This window comes from Plectropomus leopardus, chromosome 20, assembly GCF_008729295.1.
Source record: "Plectropomus leopardus isolate mb chromosome 20, YSFRI_Pleo_2.0, whole genome shotgun sequence".
Classification (NCBI taxonomy): Eukaryota; Metazoa; Chordata; class Actinopteri; order Perciformes; family Serranidae; genus Plectropomus; species Plectropomus leopardus.
The window spans coordinates 26343510-26364376 of record NC_056482.1 but is presented as its reverse complement, the minus strand read 5'-3'; the positions used below and the strand labels follow the sequence as shown (position 1 = coordinate 26364376).

The following is a 20867-nucleotide window of genomic DNA, read 5'->3' as shown; positions in this document are numbered from 1 at the left end:
ATCAATCAAATTTGAATGATCAAAACTATCCTGTCTGAGTAGCCAAGCTACCCAGACAGGATAGGCAAGCCTGAAATTTTGCTTTTTTTTTTTTTTAGTAGCTTGTGGTTGCTCAAATTTGATTGGTCAAAACATTCAGGCAAAATTGCGATCCTTGCCTTGGCAGCCTGGATGATGCTATTAGAATTTTTTTCAACTTAATTTTTAGATATATATTTCACCAATCGAATTTGAGCAATCTGAATCTATTTTTCTTTTAATCATGCTACTCACATTTTTTATCAAAATGTAGTAATATTAAAAAAATAGATATTAAATTGCAACTTTTGGAATTGCAAATATCGACATTTCAGTTTTAAAATTATAATTTTGAAGAGCTGAAGTCACAACAAATGTATATAGGTTTTTTTTTTTTTAAAAAAAAAACATTGTTTCAAAGTAAAATAGTCCAATTATATGAAGTCAATGGCGTTAAAATTTATTAGTGGCTTTTAAAATTCAAATACTTATGTCTCTTATTTGCCTCCATTTGGTACCCTCCATTTTTTACTTTATTTATATTATTACTTTCTGTTTTGCATTTTAATCTCAATGAGACTAAAACGACTACAACTAAAGCTGCAGCTTACCATTATTCTTAGCAAATTATTTATTTTCTCTGTTTATCATTTGGTCTATAAAGTGTAAGAAAATAGGGTAAAACTAAGCCCAAAGTAACATCTTCAAATGTTTTGTTTTGTCTGATAAAGAACCAAAAACCTGAAGATGAAGAGAATATTGTTACATAAGAAAAAGAAAAGCAACAAATCAGCACAACTAAGATGATTAATTATTTACCAAAAGAATTATTTTTCTCACAATTATTTCACTTGTACTGTAATCTTAAGGCATTTTTAAGCTCCTGTTAAATTTTGCATTAACAAAAAAGCTGTAACTTTTAGTTAATGAGGAGTGTTTAATCTTGTATTACTTTGGTTACATTTTGGGCCACTTTGGATTTTCTTTACCTCTCGCTTTCTAAACTTTATTTAAACTCTCTACTAACCACCGAAAGCTCAAACGACCCCTACTGTACGTCTGACAGCAATGTTAAAAAAATGTGGACGTAGCTTCCAGCTTGTAAAATAGCTTAAACATATCAACAGTGCACAAATCTTATGTGCAAATCTGCTGTAAAACCAGCTTGTGTGTATCAGATGGACGGCTGCGTCAGCGCACAAACACACACACACACACACACACACACACACACACACACACACACACACACACACATACCCAAATCACACACACGTAGCTTTGGCACCCAGACAGGCAAAAGTGAGGAATCATGGCAATGCTAATGAGTTTAACCTGGAAGAGAGGCACCGCCAAATTAAAAAAAAATGTATTCATGTATATTTACACATATAGTCCAAAGTGTATAAAACAGCTTAATATAATAACTGCGATGAAAATCACATAAAGGAATGGGGATGGAGATGAGACATGTGAGCAGTTGATCTACATTACAAATAAAATCACTCTCACTCCAGTCTTGTCCAATAACTACGTTCCAGCCATAGATGATTCATCAATAAAATTAAAAAAAAAAAAAAAAACTTAAAAAAAAAAATCTCTACTTGTTTGGAGCAGGTCAGAACCGCGCTACCCACGAGCCTCCTCTTCTGTGGAGCTCTCCTGGGCGCTACTGCCACCTGTGAACCCGACCAATGAGAAGGAGACGTGGGGTGAGCGAGGGGTGATGATGTCACACCAAGGTAATCTCTCTCTCTCTCTCACACACACACACACACACACACACACACACACACACACACACACAGTGTTTAAGGTGATGGAGGGCGTTTTTAAAAAAAGAGGGGTTATAATAGGTGGCACAAGAGAGACGACAAAGAGGAGCCAGATTTGAGGTAATAGAAGAGGAAGCTGAAGTCGAGTCTATGGAGGATAAAAAAAGACTAAAGTATCATTTAAAAAAAAATAAAATACACACACACACACACACATATATATATAAACACATGAATGAATAAATTAATAATTAATTCAATCAATAAATGTATTTTAAAAAAGCATTAATAGTTTACAAAAAATATGGGGAGTACAAATTGAAGTAATACAATATATAATGAATTTCCACATTTTTGTGCATTTATTTAAATTTTTCTATTTCAAAATGTAAATAAGGCAAGAGGTCCAAACCTCTGCAACCCCTTAATTATTTATGCATTTATTTTTTATTTATTCTTATCTTAGTTTTCATCCTTATGAGAAATAAATAAGTATAAATATACACAGGAATAAATAAATTAATAAACTGAAGAAATCAATCAATAAATGTATGTATAAACACTCATAAATAAATAACTGTATATCAATAAATAAATATACAATGAAATAAATAAAAAATGTTGAGGACATTAATATCTTGAAGTTATTGAAGTTTCTACATTTTGTGGCATTTTTTTTCAGTTTTTCTGTTTCTGTATGTTAATAAGACAGGAGGTCCAAACCTCTGCACGTTTCTTTATTTTTGCTTTTATTTATTCTTTTATTTGCTTATGTATTTATTTACAAATTTATTTATTTATTGATACTTATGTCAGTTTTCATCCTCCAAACTAAGTAAATAAAAGCTCAAATAAATACAGAAATAAAACATGCACGGATATATAAAATAATAAATTAATACATATAGAGAAAGACATAGATGCATAACTAAATAAATGTATAATATTGACCAGGACATCAGTATCTTAGACTTATTTCTATATTTTTGTGTCTATGTGTTGCAAAGAACCTCTGTGTTTATTTATTTATTTATTTATTTCAGCATTTATTTTTCATTATTATTATTATTTTTTTTTTATTTATTCCTGTACTAATTTATACATTTATTTATTACTACCTTAAATGTCATTTTTCTTCCTACTTAGGGTTCTGCTTTAGAAGTATTAAAACTAATTCAAAACCCCAGTGACATTTTAAAAAAAAATTCTAATTACTAAAAATTCAGCTTTCAAACAGAGACTCTATTCATGTGATTAGATGACAGTGTTTTTTTTCTATTAATTGATCTAATAAAGATTTTTATTTGATATTTTTGTATTCAAGCAGTGTTTAACAAACACAATTTTAAGAGACAAACTTTGGCTTTACATCTGCGTTGTTTCACATGAACATATTGGAGGTTTTGTGCTCTGATACTGACCTAATTTCTGCTCTGCAGTCATTGTACACTCAGTTTCTGATCTGTTTTTGACGAGGAAGTGTAACTTTAAACTGCTGATGAGTTACTTCCGTCCCAACAACACAATGATCCTCGCTGAGCCACATTTTCCTTCATTACTGTAAACACACACTCTGTAGTTTATTTTGGCTTAATTTCATTTACACAATACTGCTTCCACAAATGCACTATTTTATCCTGTTTGCATAACTTTGATTTTAAAAAAGGTTATTCCTAACAGTATTTTAGGGAAATAACTATTGGATTACAACATATTAAGGAATTTTTAATGGATTATCTGCACATTTAAAGGGACTTCTATAAGAGGTAACACACCCTTAAAATTGACCCAATAACAAAAAGCCTTTCTTTAATTTATACCTCAAAAGAGGCAACCTTTTGAAACTACCTAATATGAGCAGATAATCCATTAAAACCTTGTTTATTAATTGATTTTTACCCGACATTTGGGCTGAAACTGTGACGTTTGCATCTTGAAAAATTAATTACCCTTTAAGATAATAATTAAGTCGTATGTCAGATGTTATTTTGTAATTTTCTACCCCAATTTCTCAGTTTTGAGATCAATAAAGTATATCTATCTATCTAATTTTAAGGGGCTTACGCAAAAAACATATTAAAACACCTTAATGTACTACAATGCATTTGCTTACCCTAAATCTGGTGTAAAGTCCTAAAAGGCAAGCAAGATTTTTTTGGATCATTTTGTGGAAACATTTAGATAGATATGACTGTATAGATGGATATATACATATATTTTTTTTTTTTTTTTTTTATATATAAGATTACTTTGAAAGAACAGTAATTTTTTTTTTCATTGTGAGATTCACAAAATAATTCTCTATGCAATGTGAATATGGAAAATGAAACTCATTTAGAGGAAATCAGGAATCCATTAAAGCCACATTAGAACCAGGAGTAATGCTGCACCCTAGTGGCCAAATAAAAAAGACACTTGTTTTCACAGATTAATAAAAAAATTTAAAAGATAATCCTGGGGGGAAAAAAGTATTTTTTATGACACCTGGTTTCAGAGATGTAAAAAAAAATTTTCCTGATGTAAAAAAAAAAACTTTTTAAAAATAGCCTGTTTTCACAGATGGGGAAATTTAAAAAAAAAAAGAAAAATGATCACCAGAAAAAAAGCCTGCTTGCCATTCAGGACTTCTGCAACTAATTACCTACTTTTCTATTTCTTTTTACAGTGTGCCCATTGATGTACGGACAACTATCACTGGATTACTTTGATACTGAAACTGAAATAAACTTGAAAACACATATTTCTCCCTCAGTGCCCTGATGCCTCCAACATGTACACCACAGGACACATTGGAGCGTGTGAGACTGGGTGTGCCGGGTGGACAGGCAGCATGTCATTTACCTCATGCAAAAGAAATACTAACAGTAGTTCTCAATGGTATCAAAGAATGAAAAGTTCACGGGGAACTCTGGACGGGCCAGAGAAGAGAGAAGACGACATGGAGGCGTGCAAGCAAGGAGGGAAAGAACAGAGAAAAAAAAGTATTTTAGTTCAGCTGAAAGCAAACAGGACAGTGCAGTAAGAAGACTACAAAGACGTTTGTATTTATCAGTGGTAAATGTTAGTTTTGAGCTCCGCGGTGCAGCAGGTGAGGCAGCGGTGAGAGGACACGTACCTTGTTGTGTGGTGTTTCTGTCGTTGAGCAGCTTGGTCTGACTGTTGGGCAGGATCTTAATCTCAGGAGGATCTGGACTCTGACCGACCCGCGATGCCATGAGAGCGTTCAGGTACTGCAGACGTGTCACCTGAAAAGAATAAAAAATAAAGTTTTATAATAAAAGGCATATTTTTCACAAAGTGGGTTTTTTTTGCTTTTTTTCTATATTAACAAAAAGACAAAAGAGCACACTGTAGAAGAAGTAAATTGAATTAAAGAATAATAAAAATGAATGAATGATAATAATAACAACAACAATAATAATTAAAGCTGCAAGCAGCGATGAAAGGACCCTCACACCCCTTCGTATGTCGGGGTACTGGTGAACTCCAGCTAAAGCGGTTGTTCTTTTCTGTGAAAGTCGGATAATGCACGCAGAGAGTTTTGACCCTGGGCTGAGATTTTTCACATGGTTTAGTACTTTCATGTTAATATTAAAACAAAAAACCTATTTGCACTGTTGAGTTTGAACCTTTTCCAGGACAGGTAAGTTTTACAGGCCACTTCCTAGAGAAGAGTCTCAACTGCAACTGAAAACGCAGGTAATGGTCTGGAGGGTTAGCTCAGTTGGTTAAACGGGTGGTTGGTGTCTCTGAGGTTGTGAGTTCGAGCCTTTCTCAGGACAGGTGACTTTTAGTAGGTGTCGTCCAAATGTTAAGGGTAAAGGGAACGTCCAAAATAGTGTAAGTAACTGAAGTGTGGCTCAGGGGATAAGACCACTGGTTGGAGTCTCCAGGGTTGGTGGTTCAAGCCTCGTGTGCAACAGACATGCAATAGCTTAAAATCCATGACTGAAATTTAATGGATAATGCTAGAATTGGCAAAAATTATACATATACAAGGGCTACATGGCGTTGAAATGGGAAATTCAGTATCGCCAGTGACATTTGTTGAAAACTTGACTGGTATATGAGTCTGGCCGAGTTCTTGGCAGGGAAATTCACTATTCAGCATATGAAAATTCAGGAAAAAATTGTGTCACAAACAAACAAAATACCATACACTTGAATATTAAAACATGTCAGTACTCTCTAATGGAAAAATATGTTTTTACATCACAGTTTCTAAATTACATTACATTACATTAGATTTTACTTTGACATTTCTTTCCCGATATTCCTTGATTTTGACAGACGCATCTGCCGATACTGGTTTTACCTGTTTCGGGACACCTACGCCAATTTATCAGCCAAAACGATATATCAGTCAACTTTACGTACCTTTATTTGTTCTGCAATATCACAATCAGTGTCTAAACTGTATGAATCTACAGTCAAATTATATTTTATGGCATAAAAAATAAAATATCGGCTAATATCTGTTGACTCTGCTGATATAAGGGTCATACAGTGTTGAAATGGAAAATTCAGTATCAGCAGTGACGTCTGTCGAAAACTCCACTGATATATGAATCAGGCTGATATTTCTTGCTTTCGACAGACGCATCTGCCGATACTGGTTTTACCCGTTTCTGGACAACTTCACCTGATTTATCAGCCAAAACGATATATCGCTCAACTTTACGTGCCTTAATTTGTTCTGCAATATCACAATCAGTGTCTAAAGTGTCTTATTCTAGTCCCTTGTTTTCTACTTTCTGACCCTTCTATTTAACCTGGTAATTTTCCTATTTTTACCTCTTATACTCTCATCCTCTACTTTCACTCAACTTCTCGTCTCAACTTAAGTTGTTGTAACTTGACTAACTTTCCTGTCTTTCAACCCAACTTCCTGTTTGTCACCTCAACTTCCTGTCTCTTGACTGTCCTTCCTGTCTCACAACCCAACTGCTTGTAACTTGACGAACTTCTCTGTCTCTTAACCTAACTTCTTGTCTTTCCCCCAACTTCCTAACCCTTGACTGTCCTTCCTGTCTCTCAACCCAACTTCATGTATTCAATGTTGTCTTAAGCTCTGTGTTTTGTCTTCAAAATTCACATGTCCCAGACAAGACTTGAACCTTCAACCTCCAGCACACTAACCGCCTGATTTTCCCACTGAGCTAAACCTCTGGATACTCAACATGTTTTCGATGTTGCCTTTAGCTCTGTGCTTTGGACTTAATCGTCAAAAGTCATCCATTCCAGATAAGACTTGAACCACCAACCTCAAAAACACTAACCACATGATTTAGCCACTGAGCCAAACCTCCAGGCACTTTGTAAGTTTCAGGCGTTGCTTTTAGCTCTTAGCTTTGGACTCAATCTTCAAAAGTCATCCATTCAAAACTTGAACCACCAACCTCCGGCACACTGACCGCCTGACTTTCCCACTGGGCTAAACCTGTGGATACTTCATGTTTTCGATGCTGCCTTTACCTCTGGGCTTTGAAGTTAGTCTTCAAAAGTCACTCATTGCAGGCAAGACTTGAACCACCAACCTCAGACACACTAAGTGCCTGATTCACCCACTGAGCTAAACATCCTGATACTGCACATGTTTTCGATGTTCTCTTTCACTCTGTGCTAAGACAGCAGTTTGTAAAAGTCACTTGGCTCAGACAAGACTTGAACCACCAACCTCCGACACACGAAGTGCCTGATTTTCCCACTGAGCTAAACCTCCAGGCACTTTGTAAGTTTCCGGCGTTGCTTTTAGCTCTTAGCTTTGGACTCAATTTTCAAAAGTCATCCATTCCAGACAAGACTTGAACCACCAACCTCTGGCACACTAACCGCCTGATTTTCCCACTGAGCTAAACCTCCGGATACCTTTGAAGGCTGCTGTCTTAGCACATCAAAAACCTACAAAGTCACCTGTCACAGATGAGACTTGAACCACCAACCGCCTAATTTGCCCACTGAGCCAAACCACCTTTACGCTGATATTGCAATCTCACAGTTTGTGAGTAAGTGTTTTAACAGACCGAATCAATGCATCTGACACTTCAACCTGTGTTTTACTTTGAATTTAGCTCTCCGGTCATGGATAAGGATCAAAGTCTCAACCTCATGAATTCCAAACCTCAATTAAAGCTGCAAGCAGCGATGAAAGGGCCGTGGCACCCCCCTCGTATGTCGGGGTACTGGTGAACTCCGGCTATTTCTGTGAAAGTCGGATAATGCACGCAGAGAGTTTGGACCCTGGAGCCAGATATTTCACATGATGTAGTACTTCCAATGCCCACTAGATGGCACTGAAGGTCAAATTCCATGTGCCCAAACCAGGAAAATATCATGTAAATTAAAAATTTCTTTTTTAGGTCCTGTTGCCGGTAGGTGGCGCTATTTTGACTAGTGAATACTGTCATACATACATGCAGATTGGACAGTATAATAATAATAATAATAATGATAATAGTAATAATAATAAACTTTATTTGTATAGCACCTTTTATACAAGAAATGCAGCCCAATGTGTTTTACAAACAAAGAATTAAATCACCAAGTGCTTTACATCAAAAGACAAAAAGACATAATAAAAACTGCATCTAAAAATGAAATAAAATCTGAATAAAATACATAGAATGCATCTTCAAATGGATAAAATCCACTTGAAACCACTAGTAAAAGTAAGATAAAACAAGGATAAAACATAACAACAAGAAATGGAAAATAAAATAAATAAAATATAAACCACTGTTTATATACTGTTTAAACCACTATTCATAAAATAAGCATAAAAATAGAGTACATAAAATGCATAAAATCAAGAAAAATACAACATCTTAAAGATGTGCAGCGGTACGCAAGTGCAAAGCAGCCAAGTTAGAGCTAGTTAAAGGGTAAAGTGAAGAAATACATTTTTAAAATTTCTTTTAAAAATATTTAGTGAGGTGTCTTCTCTCACAATTTTTATTATTGGTATTGTTGTTGTTGATATTGTCATTATAACTTATTTTTTCTTGTTAACATTATTATTATTATTAATTGTATTAATGTATTTTTATTATTTTTATTTTGTGTTACAATATATTCATTCATCATTATTCTTAATTATTATTTATTATAATTATTATTATTATTATTTAGTCATTTTTAATGTTTTTTAATGTTTACTTTTTAAAAATGCGTTCTTTTCTGTCTTTTGACATTGTTTGTATATTTGACATCTTCGATAAATAGACAGTCACCTTTGAATTATGAGGTTCTGTCTGACATTTTTGTCAAAATTAATTTGTTTATTGTTATTCGGTGACAACTTATCGATGTTATGTGAGTTGTCTCTGTAAAATTATCTGCATTTTTTTACTTTTTATTTAGAAAACAAAAAGGTTTCTTGGATTTTTGCTATTTTGATGGAAAAACCTTTAACATTAATGTCTCAAAACTGCTCAGAATGCTGCTAAACCTAATAATTTTAAGGTTGTGAGATATATATATATACACACACACATACACACGCACACACACATACCCGTATGAGCTGCAGGTCGGTGAGCGCTCGGACGGTGTAGTCGGGACAATAACTGGACGGGCTTGTGGCGTCTGCTGACTCAAAGGGATCCCTGGGAGAGTGACGCTGGGTCGACACTGGAGACTGGTGCACTGCACACAAACACGCACACACACACACACACACACACACACACACACACACACACACACACACACACACACACACACACAAAAACACACACACACATAAATACAGTCAGCACAATAAATACAGTCAGCACAATAAATGCAATCCTGCCACCTCCACTCATGATGCTGTCCTCTTTTTATAGCCATGTGTCGACTCACATGAACCTCAATTACGTAAACAAAGCTGCATCATCGTTTTTTTAAAATAACTGTATGCGTGTAACTGCACAATAAACGATCAAACCTCACAATAACATATTTAATTATTTCTTTAATATTGTAAATGGCATTGACCTATATATAAACTGTGAAAAGTGCCAAAACAATTAATGAGATGATCATAAGGAACTACTTTAATAACATCACACAGTCAGCAGGTACTGTCATGCTGCCGGGGACAGTGGTTACCACACGGAGACTGCCTGTGCTCTGGCCTGTTTTATAGTTTGCTGGTTTATTTAGGTAATATATAATCCCCTTTCTCAAAAAATAACTTTTTTCTCAGAATATTACGAGTTTATTCTCAAAATTGAGACTTTTTTTCTCGTAAAACTACAACGTTATTCTCATAATATTATATGTTTATTCTCACAATATTACTACTTTTTGCTGGTAAAGCTACAACTTTATTGAATTATTGCAAATTTATTCTCATAAAATTCTGACTTTTTTCTGGAAAAACTATGACTTTATTCTTGTAATATTGTGGGTTTACTCACACAAAATAACAACTTTTTTCCCAGTAAAACTATGACAGTATTCTTGTAATATTACGAGTTTATTCTCATAAAATGACGATTTTTTTCTGGAAAAACTATGACTTTATGCTTATAATAACGCAAATTTATTCGAATAAAATTACAACTCCTTTTATTGTAATACTACGGCTTAATTTTAATGAAATTACAACTTTTATCTAAAAAAATAATAAACTTTTTTTTTCTTAATTCTCAAGGTATCAAAAAAAAAAACTTCAAAAAAACTCTCGTAAATCAACAATATTACTGACAGTTAAATCTCACTGGGACAACTTTCTGTGTTTCTTGATGTTTCTTCTGTCTGAAGTCACAAGTAAAACTTCATGTAAAATCCGTTTTTGGTGGACGTGAAGGAAACATGTCTGTGATTCTCGTTCTCACCTGAGGAGGGCAGCGTCAGAGCAGAAACGCCGTAATATGTGAAGGCTCCGTTCTCAAACTTCAGCCCCTCTTTACCGATCTCCACCTCCACACGACCCTGAGGACGCCGACAGGACGCATGCAGACTTTAACGTCAACATATTTCAGGATGAAATCTTTTCTGTCAAATATTTCAATGAAGTCAATGAAAAAAAGTGAGTTTTCTAGGTGATGCGATTAGATTATCTGTATAAGCCGACTGGATCTTTTTTCCTTATTTAATTATAATATTGTAATATATTTAACCGTTAGGACCGGGTGTAATAATACACACGTGTATCGCTCTCCAGACAAAATGTGCTTTTCAAAGTCAAGCTTTAAAGAATATTATACATAAATATTATTTTCTACTTTCATTGATTACATTTTTTAACCAGCATCAGTCCTAATCATAAATATCAAATATTCATTAATATTCAGATTAAACCATTTTAATGCCAGGTTTTGCCATGATGCCTCTATATTTTTAGATGAAAAAAAAAATAATTACAATTTACTATATACTCATAGATTATTTCTGTCTGATTATCACAGCCTGGGATATGTCAATAAATACCAGCAACATTAATCATTATCATTATTATTATTATTTTTCATGCAGTTCAAGTATTCACACTTATACCGCTCTGCACACAGAATGGGCTTTTTAAAATCTGGCTATAAAAAAAGCTATATGTTTATTTTTGATTTTGTGCTTTCAAAATTCATGAATGTTCTGAATTTTAACCCTTTAATTGCCAGGTTTTTGCAAAGTAGATTTTTTTATTATCACAGTCGATGTCAGTGATCAGCAGCTACATTGACTGTGACAGGTCACCTAGTGGAAATAGCATGTATTTCCTCCATATGCCAAATATGGTCAAAATGACCTCATCAGGTGGAAAATAGTCAAAATGACAAATTCAGAGTCAAAAGCCCAGAATGACACCCAGAAATAATACAAGTCCTGTTTTTCTGCTCTGATGGCTGTGGGATCAAAAATGTCAGTTTGAATGGGTTTCAATGGAGCATTTTTGGACCTGAACAGTCTGAATGTAACTCTTTAGTTTCCACAGTGTATTTTAGACTTATTGTAGGAGCTGAGCTGCAAATTCACTGATTACACTCAAATACACAATCTGGACTACATTTAGGACACATGCATCAACACACACACACAATTATATAAAAAATGAGGAATGAAAAGGTTGTAAAATGCACCAAACAGTCCCTAACGGGTTATAATTTCTAAAATTTGATGCTTATGTTGTGTCATTTTAGTTCTTTGTTGTATTTTTCTTTTCTTTTTTTATTATTTTAATATTTTATTGTCTTTTTAATTAGCTCATTTTTGGCACTCTGTTCTCATATTTCACGTCCTAATTTATATACCAGACATTTTGTATGCATGCAATCTGATTTAAAACAATGAATAAGTCTATAATTTATATTGAAGATTAATAAATAAAAATAAGAATAGATAATAAAAATTGTATACTGATATTGAAAATTGTTTCTTGTATATCTACACGTGCGTGCGTGCGTGCGTGCGTGCGTGCGTGCGTGCGTGCGTGCGTGCGTGCGTGCGTACCTGCAGCAGCAGGATGAAGTAGTCCACCGGGTGGTTACGTGTGTAGAGATAGTGACCCGGGCTCAGCCGGTTGTTTGGGTCGAAGTGCACTTCCTGGTTGACGCTGGGGTGACGGAGCAGGTGGAACAAGATCTTCTCAGACACGCGTCCCGGGCTGAAGTGCGACACCTCTGCAGGGGTCAAAGGTCACAGTTTTGGGGGTTACAGTGATGTCAAATTTGTCTGAGCAAGTAGATCCCAAATAACTGTCGCCAGATTCAATCCTGAGCATTTAGTCTGCAGCTGAATTATGAAACAGAAATATAATTATGACGTGTGTGATGTTAAAACTGTGACATATTCAGTCAGTCTGAGGAACAACAACAACAGTAACAACAAAAACTAAAAAACAAAAAGAAAATGATCTAAAGAGCAATGAAAAAATATATATGTATTCATTGTATGTAATAATTTTTTAAACAGAATTTTAAATATAATAATATTGTAATTATAAATATAGTTTTCTGGATATGTTTCTCTGGGTTGTTTTCCACACATTTTCTAATAATCCTCTCCTCTTTTTTAAACTATTTTAAGTAATTTTTTTACTAATTTCTCACAATTTGTGGTATATATTTTGCCAAGTTGGTCATTGTCTTTTCCCCCTTGTTTTCCAAAATAATTGAACTAATTTGCTCAGTTTTCAAAGGGTTCTTGAAAAAAATGAGCTCAGTGGAAGTAGAAAATAATATTAATGTATAGTATTTTTATAGCCTGATTTAGAAAAGCACATTTTGTGTGCAGAGCGGTACGAGTGTGAGTTTATGACACTGCACAAAAATAATAATAATAATGCATAAAAATCAATGTTGTTGTCAATCGCTGACATATCCCAGGCTCTGATTATTAAAACAATCTACTGAGCATGTAGTATATTGAGAATAGTTCATTTTTCATGTTTTGTTTTGTTTTTTTTTTACCTAAAAACAACTTTAAAGGGCTAAAATGATTGAATATTTGATATTTATGATCAGGACTGATCTCAGTTAAAAAATAAACTCAATGAAAGTAGAAAATCCAATGAATGTATCATTTTTATAGCCTGAAATATTCAGTGCCTGTTAACATTAAAGTTCCTACAGTTTGTCCCTTATTTGTTTCCATATGTCTCTTTCTGCTCGGACTATTGAAAAACATCATGCACAAGTAAAGAGGACTTTTTACAAAATAAAAGCATCAAATAGCATTCAAAGACATAAGATAATCCTCTCAGACGTTAAACTGGACCACATCGAGCTTTGTGGCGGGAGATTATGAGTGTAAATCCAGTTTAACAGATAAAAACACACACACACCTCTGGACAGGAAGCGGTGTGTGGCCAGCAGGAGCTGAGGTGAGGTGCGGATTTTGGGTTCTCCTTCAGGAGGCTTGAAGAGAGAAAACTCCTCGTGGACGCTGCGAGGCTCCAGAGGAATCTCCAGCGGGGGGAGGGGACGCTTTACTTTCCTGTCCACTACAGGAGGAGGAGGTGGAAAGGGTTAATCAAACACACCAGACGCTAAAGCAATATTTATAATTTAAGATACACAGTGTTGGATTTCTTGCTGATATCCAAAATAACGAAATATACCGACTCATTACTGCCGATAACCATTATCAATATATATCCACTCAGGGTTCCTACAGCTTAAAAATTAGATTTAAGACCAATTTTACAAAAACCAAAACTGAACAATTTTTCCCAAATGTGTATTGTAACATAAAATATGGAATTTATTGTCCTGTGAAAATGTTAGATTATCTACAACAAGTGTTAGAAAAAATTACTATATATATATATTATATAATAAAAATCTACTTGTTTACCAACTTCAGTAAGTATATATGGAGTTTTTTGGCTGGTTTTATGGTGATTTTGTGTTTTTCACTCTACATGTGAGTCTCACAGCCTGGATCATATCAGGACGAGTGTTAGAAGAGGAACAAAGTAAAATATTTAACCAAAAAAAAAAAAGTTACTACTTATTTCCAGATTTTACAATACATAATCAGGGAAAAAAATAATAAAATCCTACTTCTCATGTCCTAAAAATTAATTAGTAATAATTAATAACATTTTATTTTAATAGCAATTGAAGCCTTATTTAGATTATTGAATTCAATGACTTTTAAGACTTTTTAAGGATCCTTGGGAACCCTGACATCGCGTCTCTTCTGTCGTAACATCGTATTCGACCAGCAGAAAGAGACATGAAATACACGACTAACGACCTGCGAGCTGAATCTGCCCCCAAACATCACTTTCGAATTCACAGTAAAAATAAAGATTCACACTGTGAATTGTTTTGTACTTTTAGTCTCCATAAGGTGTCAGAGAGCATAAAAAGCATCAAAATAAAGCCTGTTGATTAAAAAAAGTGCCAGTGGAGGATCCCCCACAGCCCCGACAGAGGGCCTCACTAAGACCCTAAAATCCACAAATGTCCTGAAATTCAAGAAACATCCTACAATCCGAGTAACGTGACAAAATCCTAGAAATGTCCTCAAATCTGGGAAATTCTGTAAAACCTTAGAAATGTCCTGAAATATAAGAAACACACATACAAATCCTAGAAATGCACTAAAATCCAAGAAAAGTCCAAAAACCACAGATAAATCTTAAAATCCTAGAAATGTTCGAAAATACTATAAATGTCTCACAATACCAGAAATGTCCTAAAATCAGACAAACATCCTAAAATCTGGGAAACATCTTGAAATCCTAGAAATGTCCTAAAATTTAAGAAATGTCCTAAACGTTAAAATCGTAGAGGTGTCCTAAAAACGTCCTAAAATCTGAGAAATGTCCTAAAATCCTATAAAAATCCTAAATTTTCAAGAGACGTCCTAAAGTCCTGGAAACATGCTAAAATCATAGATTTGTCCTAAAATCCAAGAAACGTCCACAAATGTCCACAAACGTGCTAAAACCTTTGAAATGTCTTAAAATCTGTGACTTGCCCCTTAAATCCTGTGAACACCTGCTGGTGCGGATGACGTGCGGATATCATCGCGCGTCCTTATTTCTGAAAAAACTCACAGTAGCCGTCAGATTCATCCAGGATCTCTGATTTGATGATCTCCTCGATGACGTCCTCTAAAGTGACCAATCCCAGCACCTCGTAGAACGGATCCCCCTCCCCCTCGTTGTTCACCCTCTGGACGATGGCCATGTGAGAGTTACCTGACAGGAAAGAGCCGAAAAAAAAACCTTTCAGTATTTTTTATTCCATTTCATTTCTATCATTCTTTATTAAAGGGTTTATTCACCAAAATCACAAAAAAAACCCACATTTTTTTCACTCCTTTCTGGCCATTCTGGTTTTATTTTACCAGGTTTTGAAATTAATCCTGCATTTTATTTATTTTTTTATTTTATAAGTGAGGATATTTCCACACACAGTCCTTTTACTGGCAATAATCTGAATATGAAGACCCAATTTTTTTACCTGATGAAGGTCTATCGATTCTTTTTCATCACTATATAATAGCTTTTTTTAAAAAAAATATATTATTTTAACAAATAATAAATTAAGAACAGGATTAGAGCTGGATTTTTAAACAGAACTTACTGAGTGTTTGTTATTAGTGAGTGAGGGGGACATGTCAAATCATTTTGAAGCACTGGGGATGCAACTTTAAATGGCAGTATTTTGTATTTATTTTATTGTCTTTTTTTTCTTTTTTTAAGAAAAAATGCCTTTCAAACAAACATTTTTTAATTTTTTTTTAGCTTTTTTTCTTTTAAAAAAAATGATAATTTTTAAAAAAAATTTTTTTTTCTGGATGGTACATTTTTGTGAAAAAAAAATCAAATTTTTGTCTCAATTTCCCAAAATGTCAACAAATACCGCCCGCTCATCTGCAGTAACGAAAACACCCACTCTGGAAAAAGATGTTGCTGTTAAATGTTTTCCACTTTTCAGGATATATATTCACTAAACAATATATAAAGTGTGCTCCATAGCACGTGAAAATGTTTTTAAAAACAAAACAAAAAAACCTGGTTAATGTGGTCAGAAAATCTCAGACGCAAATATCTAAACATCCGCACATATAAAAGCAGAAGTGTCTGTGTGACTAGAGTCCACTAAAAACAAAAAAACAGATAAAATGTTCAAAAACATCAGAGCAAAGTTTCGCCTCTGCTGTAATATTTCGCGTGTGAGCGCTGACTCGCCTTTCTTGAACTCCTCCAGCATGGCGTCCAGTTTAGTGTCGTTGAAGACGTAGTGCAGCGGGTGATTGTAGAACTTGGTGATGGTCGTCATGGGGGTGCAGTCGTCCGGATCCACCAGAGCCAAGTCTTTCACGTACAGGATTTCTATGATGTTGGACCTGGAAATGAAACGCGGGCTGATGAGCAGACGCGTGGAGAAAAACACGTGTGCTGTAAGCGCACCTCGTGTTGGCACCGAAAGTAACGTCGCTGAGTCAGTGTTTACTTTTGTTAGTTATCAAGAGTCAAACCGACACAGCCCGAGGCGCTCCAGAGACGTTTAAACAATAACAGGTTCTTTCTTTCATTACGGAAACTTTCAACATTGAACTGCTCATTGTTTGTCTGCCAAGTTAGCAAAAAAAAAGTTTAAAGTACAAGAAATATATCTATAAATGAGCAAAAATAAATATATTAACTTTTTAAAAATGGGGACAAAGAAAAAACATTTTTTTAAAGAAAGGAATGCCCTGAAAAATTATTACCCTGTAAAATATTTTTGGACATTTTCCCTTCCTTTAAAAAACAACAGTTTTTACATTTTTTAAAATCTACTTATATTTTCATTTAGTAATTTATATGTTTATTTATTTGCTATATTTATTTATTTTTATTTACTAATTTATGTGTTTATTTATTTATTTGCTATATGTATTTATTTTTAATATTTTTTATTTACTAATTTATGTGTTTATATTTTTTGCTGTATTTATTTATTTTTAATATTGTTTTATTTACTAATTTATGTGTTTATTTATTTATTTGCTATATTTATTTATTTTTTGTCTGTCGGTTAGTTTTTGTTTTTCTTGCCGGGTTTACCTGTCAGTTATTTGCATACTCTTAGTATTATTATGTGTTGTGTTTTCTTGTGTCTTTCCTGCTTTGCAATAAAAACACAGTCAGGAGAAAGAACCAGCTGTTTAAACTGCTCGAAAATATTAACACCTTTTTATTTGTCGAGTGCTTTTCAAGGTACTAAAATATGCTTCACAAAAGTAAATATTTATTATAGAGGGTGAAAAAAGCTGCAGGAATGAGGCCTAAAACCAGAAATCATGTTTTCGGTTACTCGAGATAATCCACAGACCTCGCTGTGAGCAGTTTCATGTTGGGACTATTTTCTTTTTCAAACTACCCCCACCAACCGTATCACTCCGCTGAGGGAAGCGTGCATCTACTTTTTTCTTTCTTTTTTTAACAATCGCAACTTTACCATAAATTCTACTTTTTAAAACGGTGAAAAAAGCGTGTTTTCTGTCACCTCTCCTCCTCGTAGATGGGCACCCTGGTGTATCCGCTCTGCATGATCTCGGACATGGTGGAGAAGTCGAGGACGGCCGAGCTGGGCAGCATGAAGCAGTCCTTCAGGGGCGTCAGGATGTCCTCCACCGTCTTACTGCGCAGCATCCCGCGGCTGAACTCCTCCTTCACAAACTCACTGTGACGGGACACAACGTGGAAAATTTTATTTATTTACAGGTAAAAAAAAGAGTTTACAAAGTGCCGTTAACCCTTTGAAATCTGGACAATATGGCTTGATTTTTTTTTCAAAAATATAAAATGAGCAACAACACAGAAATTTAAAGGAAATTAGTCAAAAATGAACAAGAAAATTAACTGAAAATTGGTTTAAAAAAGGCAAATAAGACTTGGAAAAGTACTTTGAAAAATATAATAATTGTGTAACATAATAATAATAATAATAATAATAATAATAATAATAAAGCTTTTGTCCTAGCTTTTTTCTTTTTTTCCTAAAATTTTTTCTCTAGCTTTTTTTAAATATAATTTTATAAATCTACTGGTTTCTTGCAATTCCTGCAATTTTCTAACCAATTTGCTCATTGCCTCACCTGCAAAAAGATGACCTGGTCCCACTATCATATAATATTAAAATATAAAATATAATATGATAGATTAAAAAACCTGAGCAATTGGCTTGATTTGCTTCAAATCACGAAGAAGAAAATGAGCTTTAAAAGAAGAATAATAGTTAATAATAATAACAATAATAATAATGTGCAAAAAGGTTAATATGGACATTATAATCAAAAACAGAAAAAAATAATAAAGATGACTTTATGCATACGTAATTTAAAAAATCAATCAGCAGATTTCCATACAAACAAAACTGTAACACAAAGTGCTTCATACAATAAAACCAAAATTAAACATAAAAACGTTGCTTATTCAAACAACTAAAGCATTTTGACGATTAATCGATTAACTTTCAAATGTTCGATTAAATTCTTGACGACCGATTAATCAATTAATTATCATCCCTTGTTTAAATATTTGAAAAACGTGTCTGAAAGCGGCGCGAGAAAAGTGAAGTCTCTCCAGGTTTTAAAGGGTTAAATGCAGCACGCGAGCGTCTTTTCTCACCTGTAGGGGTCGTTGACGCTTGTGCGGATCATCTCCATGGCTCTCTCCCGAATCCCGCAGGTGCTGATGTCCCTCCGCAGAGCCAGGTCCAGGATGAGTCCCAGAGGACAGGACAGGGGACAGGTGAGCACCAGACAGACCTGGGCCAGCCAGGTGAGACCCGGCGCCAGCTGGAAGCCGTAACCGGAGCACAGGATGTGAGGAGCCAGCTCCGCCAGGAGGAAGATGAGGAAGCCGCTGGTGAAGACGGCGGAGACGATGGAGCCCAGCGCGCGGTACAGGAGGACGCCGAGGACAGAGTGTCCCACAGCGGACAGGAACAGCAGAGAACATGTCTGCAATGGACAAAAAGACTTTTTTAGGACATTATTTTCACCGCAGGTGACTTTCAAGTGGTAAAAAAGTAACCAAGTACATTTACTCAGTTACTTAAGTATTCCTATTGATTTTTTTGTTTTGTCCCCAAAGATCATAAACATGCAAACCAGCCAAAGAATAAAAAAATAAAATAAAATAAACAGAAAAGGAGCAGGAAGAAGTGTAAACTCATCTGATCCCGCGCCCTCTCCATTATTCATTTACTAATAAATCTACATAAATCTACATATGCGTCCTTACTTAAAAATAATACTTACTTAAAAACCCTTAAGGACCTCTTTAATATCACACACACTCGTGCACAAAATACATGACAAAAGCTGACAAAAAAAGTTATATATTAATCAATTTCACAGCAATCATGGTGAGAGGCCATTTAATTTATCAAATTACAGGATTTATTCATCAAAACTTACTTAAACTTATTTAATTTTGATTTGGGAGGGTGAAAAGCTGACACTATGGTTGAAAAAGACCTGAGTTTTAAAAGTACTTTTTCTTTGTTTTGTTTTTTGTTGTTTTAAATTATTTTTTTATTTTTTGTTTTTTAGGTCATTTGAATGCAGGACTTGTAGTTGCACCAGAGTATTTTTAAACTGCAGTACTGCTACTTTAACCTAACTGAAACTATACCTATAATAATAAATTTTGCTATAAAAGTATTGTAATTTTAAAGTACTTTTTTCATGTTTTGTTTGTTGTTTTTTGTATTTTGTATTTTGTATTGGGTTTTTTTGTTTGATTTGTTCTTTAGCTCGTTTGAATGCAGGACTTTCAGTTGCACCAGAGTATTTTTAAACTGCAGTATTTCTACTTTAACTTCAATAAAAGTACATTTTGCAGCCCTGTGAGTTTCCCGGCCGGTTGTCGCACACTCACCAGGAAGTTCCCCCTCCTCCGGACCGGCTCCAGGCGCTTGGCGGCCCGCTTCTCCTCCTCGGAGCCGCAGCTGTGGAGCACGTAGAGCTCCACGGGGTCCAGCCACAGCAGGCTGAGGTTCACGGTCCTCAGCAGCCCGCACACCAGCAGCAGCACCACCACCAGCACCGCCAGGCCCCACGGAGGGATGTGGTCCGCCGGCAGACCTGTATCGGTGCCGACCCGCAGCCTGTCCGGGCCCGCTGAAGCCCACCTCCCGCCGCTCAGCACGCACAGGTGGTGGTAGGTCTGCCCGCTGGGAGCGATGCTCCTCCTCTGGACCTCCACCGTTACCAGCCCGCTGTACTCCTCATCCGGGGCGAACTCCCCGGTCACCTGGAAGGCGGACTGGTGCCGGTTGGACTCCTGCCCGCACGGGTCCGGCGCATCCCCGACCGCCCCGCCGGCCGCCCCGCCGGCCGCCACAGCGAACGCCACCCACGGCCAGCTTCCATTCAGCTCGGTCCCGAAGAGACGGATCCGGAACGTGGCTCCTTCTGGCGCCGAAATGATCCGACCCTTCATGCACACCGAACCCGCCGGATCCTCCAGCCGCAGGCCCAGAACCAGCGGAGCGTCCTGGCCGCAGGCGCCGTACCTGATCCCGCACAACAACAATATCATCAACAGGAACCGTAGACCTGCCAAGCTGGCCACCATATTGGAATTGGTCAGCCTGGCTCCGCGCGGGTCATGTGACTCGAGCCCCGCAGCGGCCCCG

General features: G+C 35.6%; 1 protein-coding gene across 1 annotated transcript; it reads right to left on the bottom strand.

The window, feature by feature from the left end:
- Window positions 1-1610: 1610 nt before the first annotated feature.
- On the bottom strand, window positions 1611-20838 carry LOC121959618 (metal transporter CNNM3). Its single transcript, XM_042509028.1, has 11 exons — window positions 20108-20838; window positions 18851-19185; window positions 17727-17903; window positions 16424-16581; window positions 15284-15427; window positions 13559-13717; window positions 12225-12394; window positions 10616-10712; window positions 9307-9437; window positions 4909-5038; window positions 1611-1697 (listed from the first exon to the last, which is right to left on the bottom strand). Exons 1-11 carry the CDS (start codon window positions 20804-20806, stop codon window positions 1648-1650), a joined length of 2250 nt encoding a protein of 749 aa, XP_042364962.1. The 5' UTR covers window positions 20807-20838; the 3' UTR covers window positions 1611-1647.
- Window positions 20839-20867: the final 29 nt, after the last annotated feature.

Coding starts and splice junctions, on each gene's coding strand:
- LOC121959618 (XM_042509028.1), bottom strand. CDS start 20,806: ATGGTGGCCAGCTTGGCAGGTCTACGGTTCCTGTTGATGATATTGTTG. Junction 10,713..12,224: donor ACTTCATCCTGCTGCTGCAG/GTACGCACGCAC, acceptor CGGCGTCCTCAG/GGTCGTGTGGAGGTGGAGAT. Junction 9,438..10,615: donor TCTGACGCTGCCCTCCTCAG/GTGAGAACGAGA, acceptor GTTTGTGTGCAG/TGCACCAGTCTCCAGTGTCG.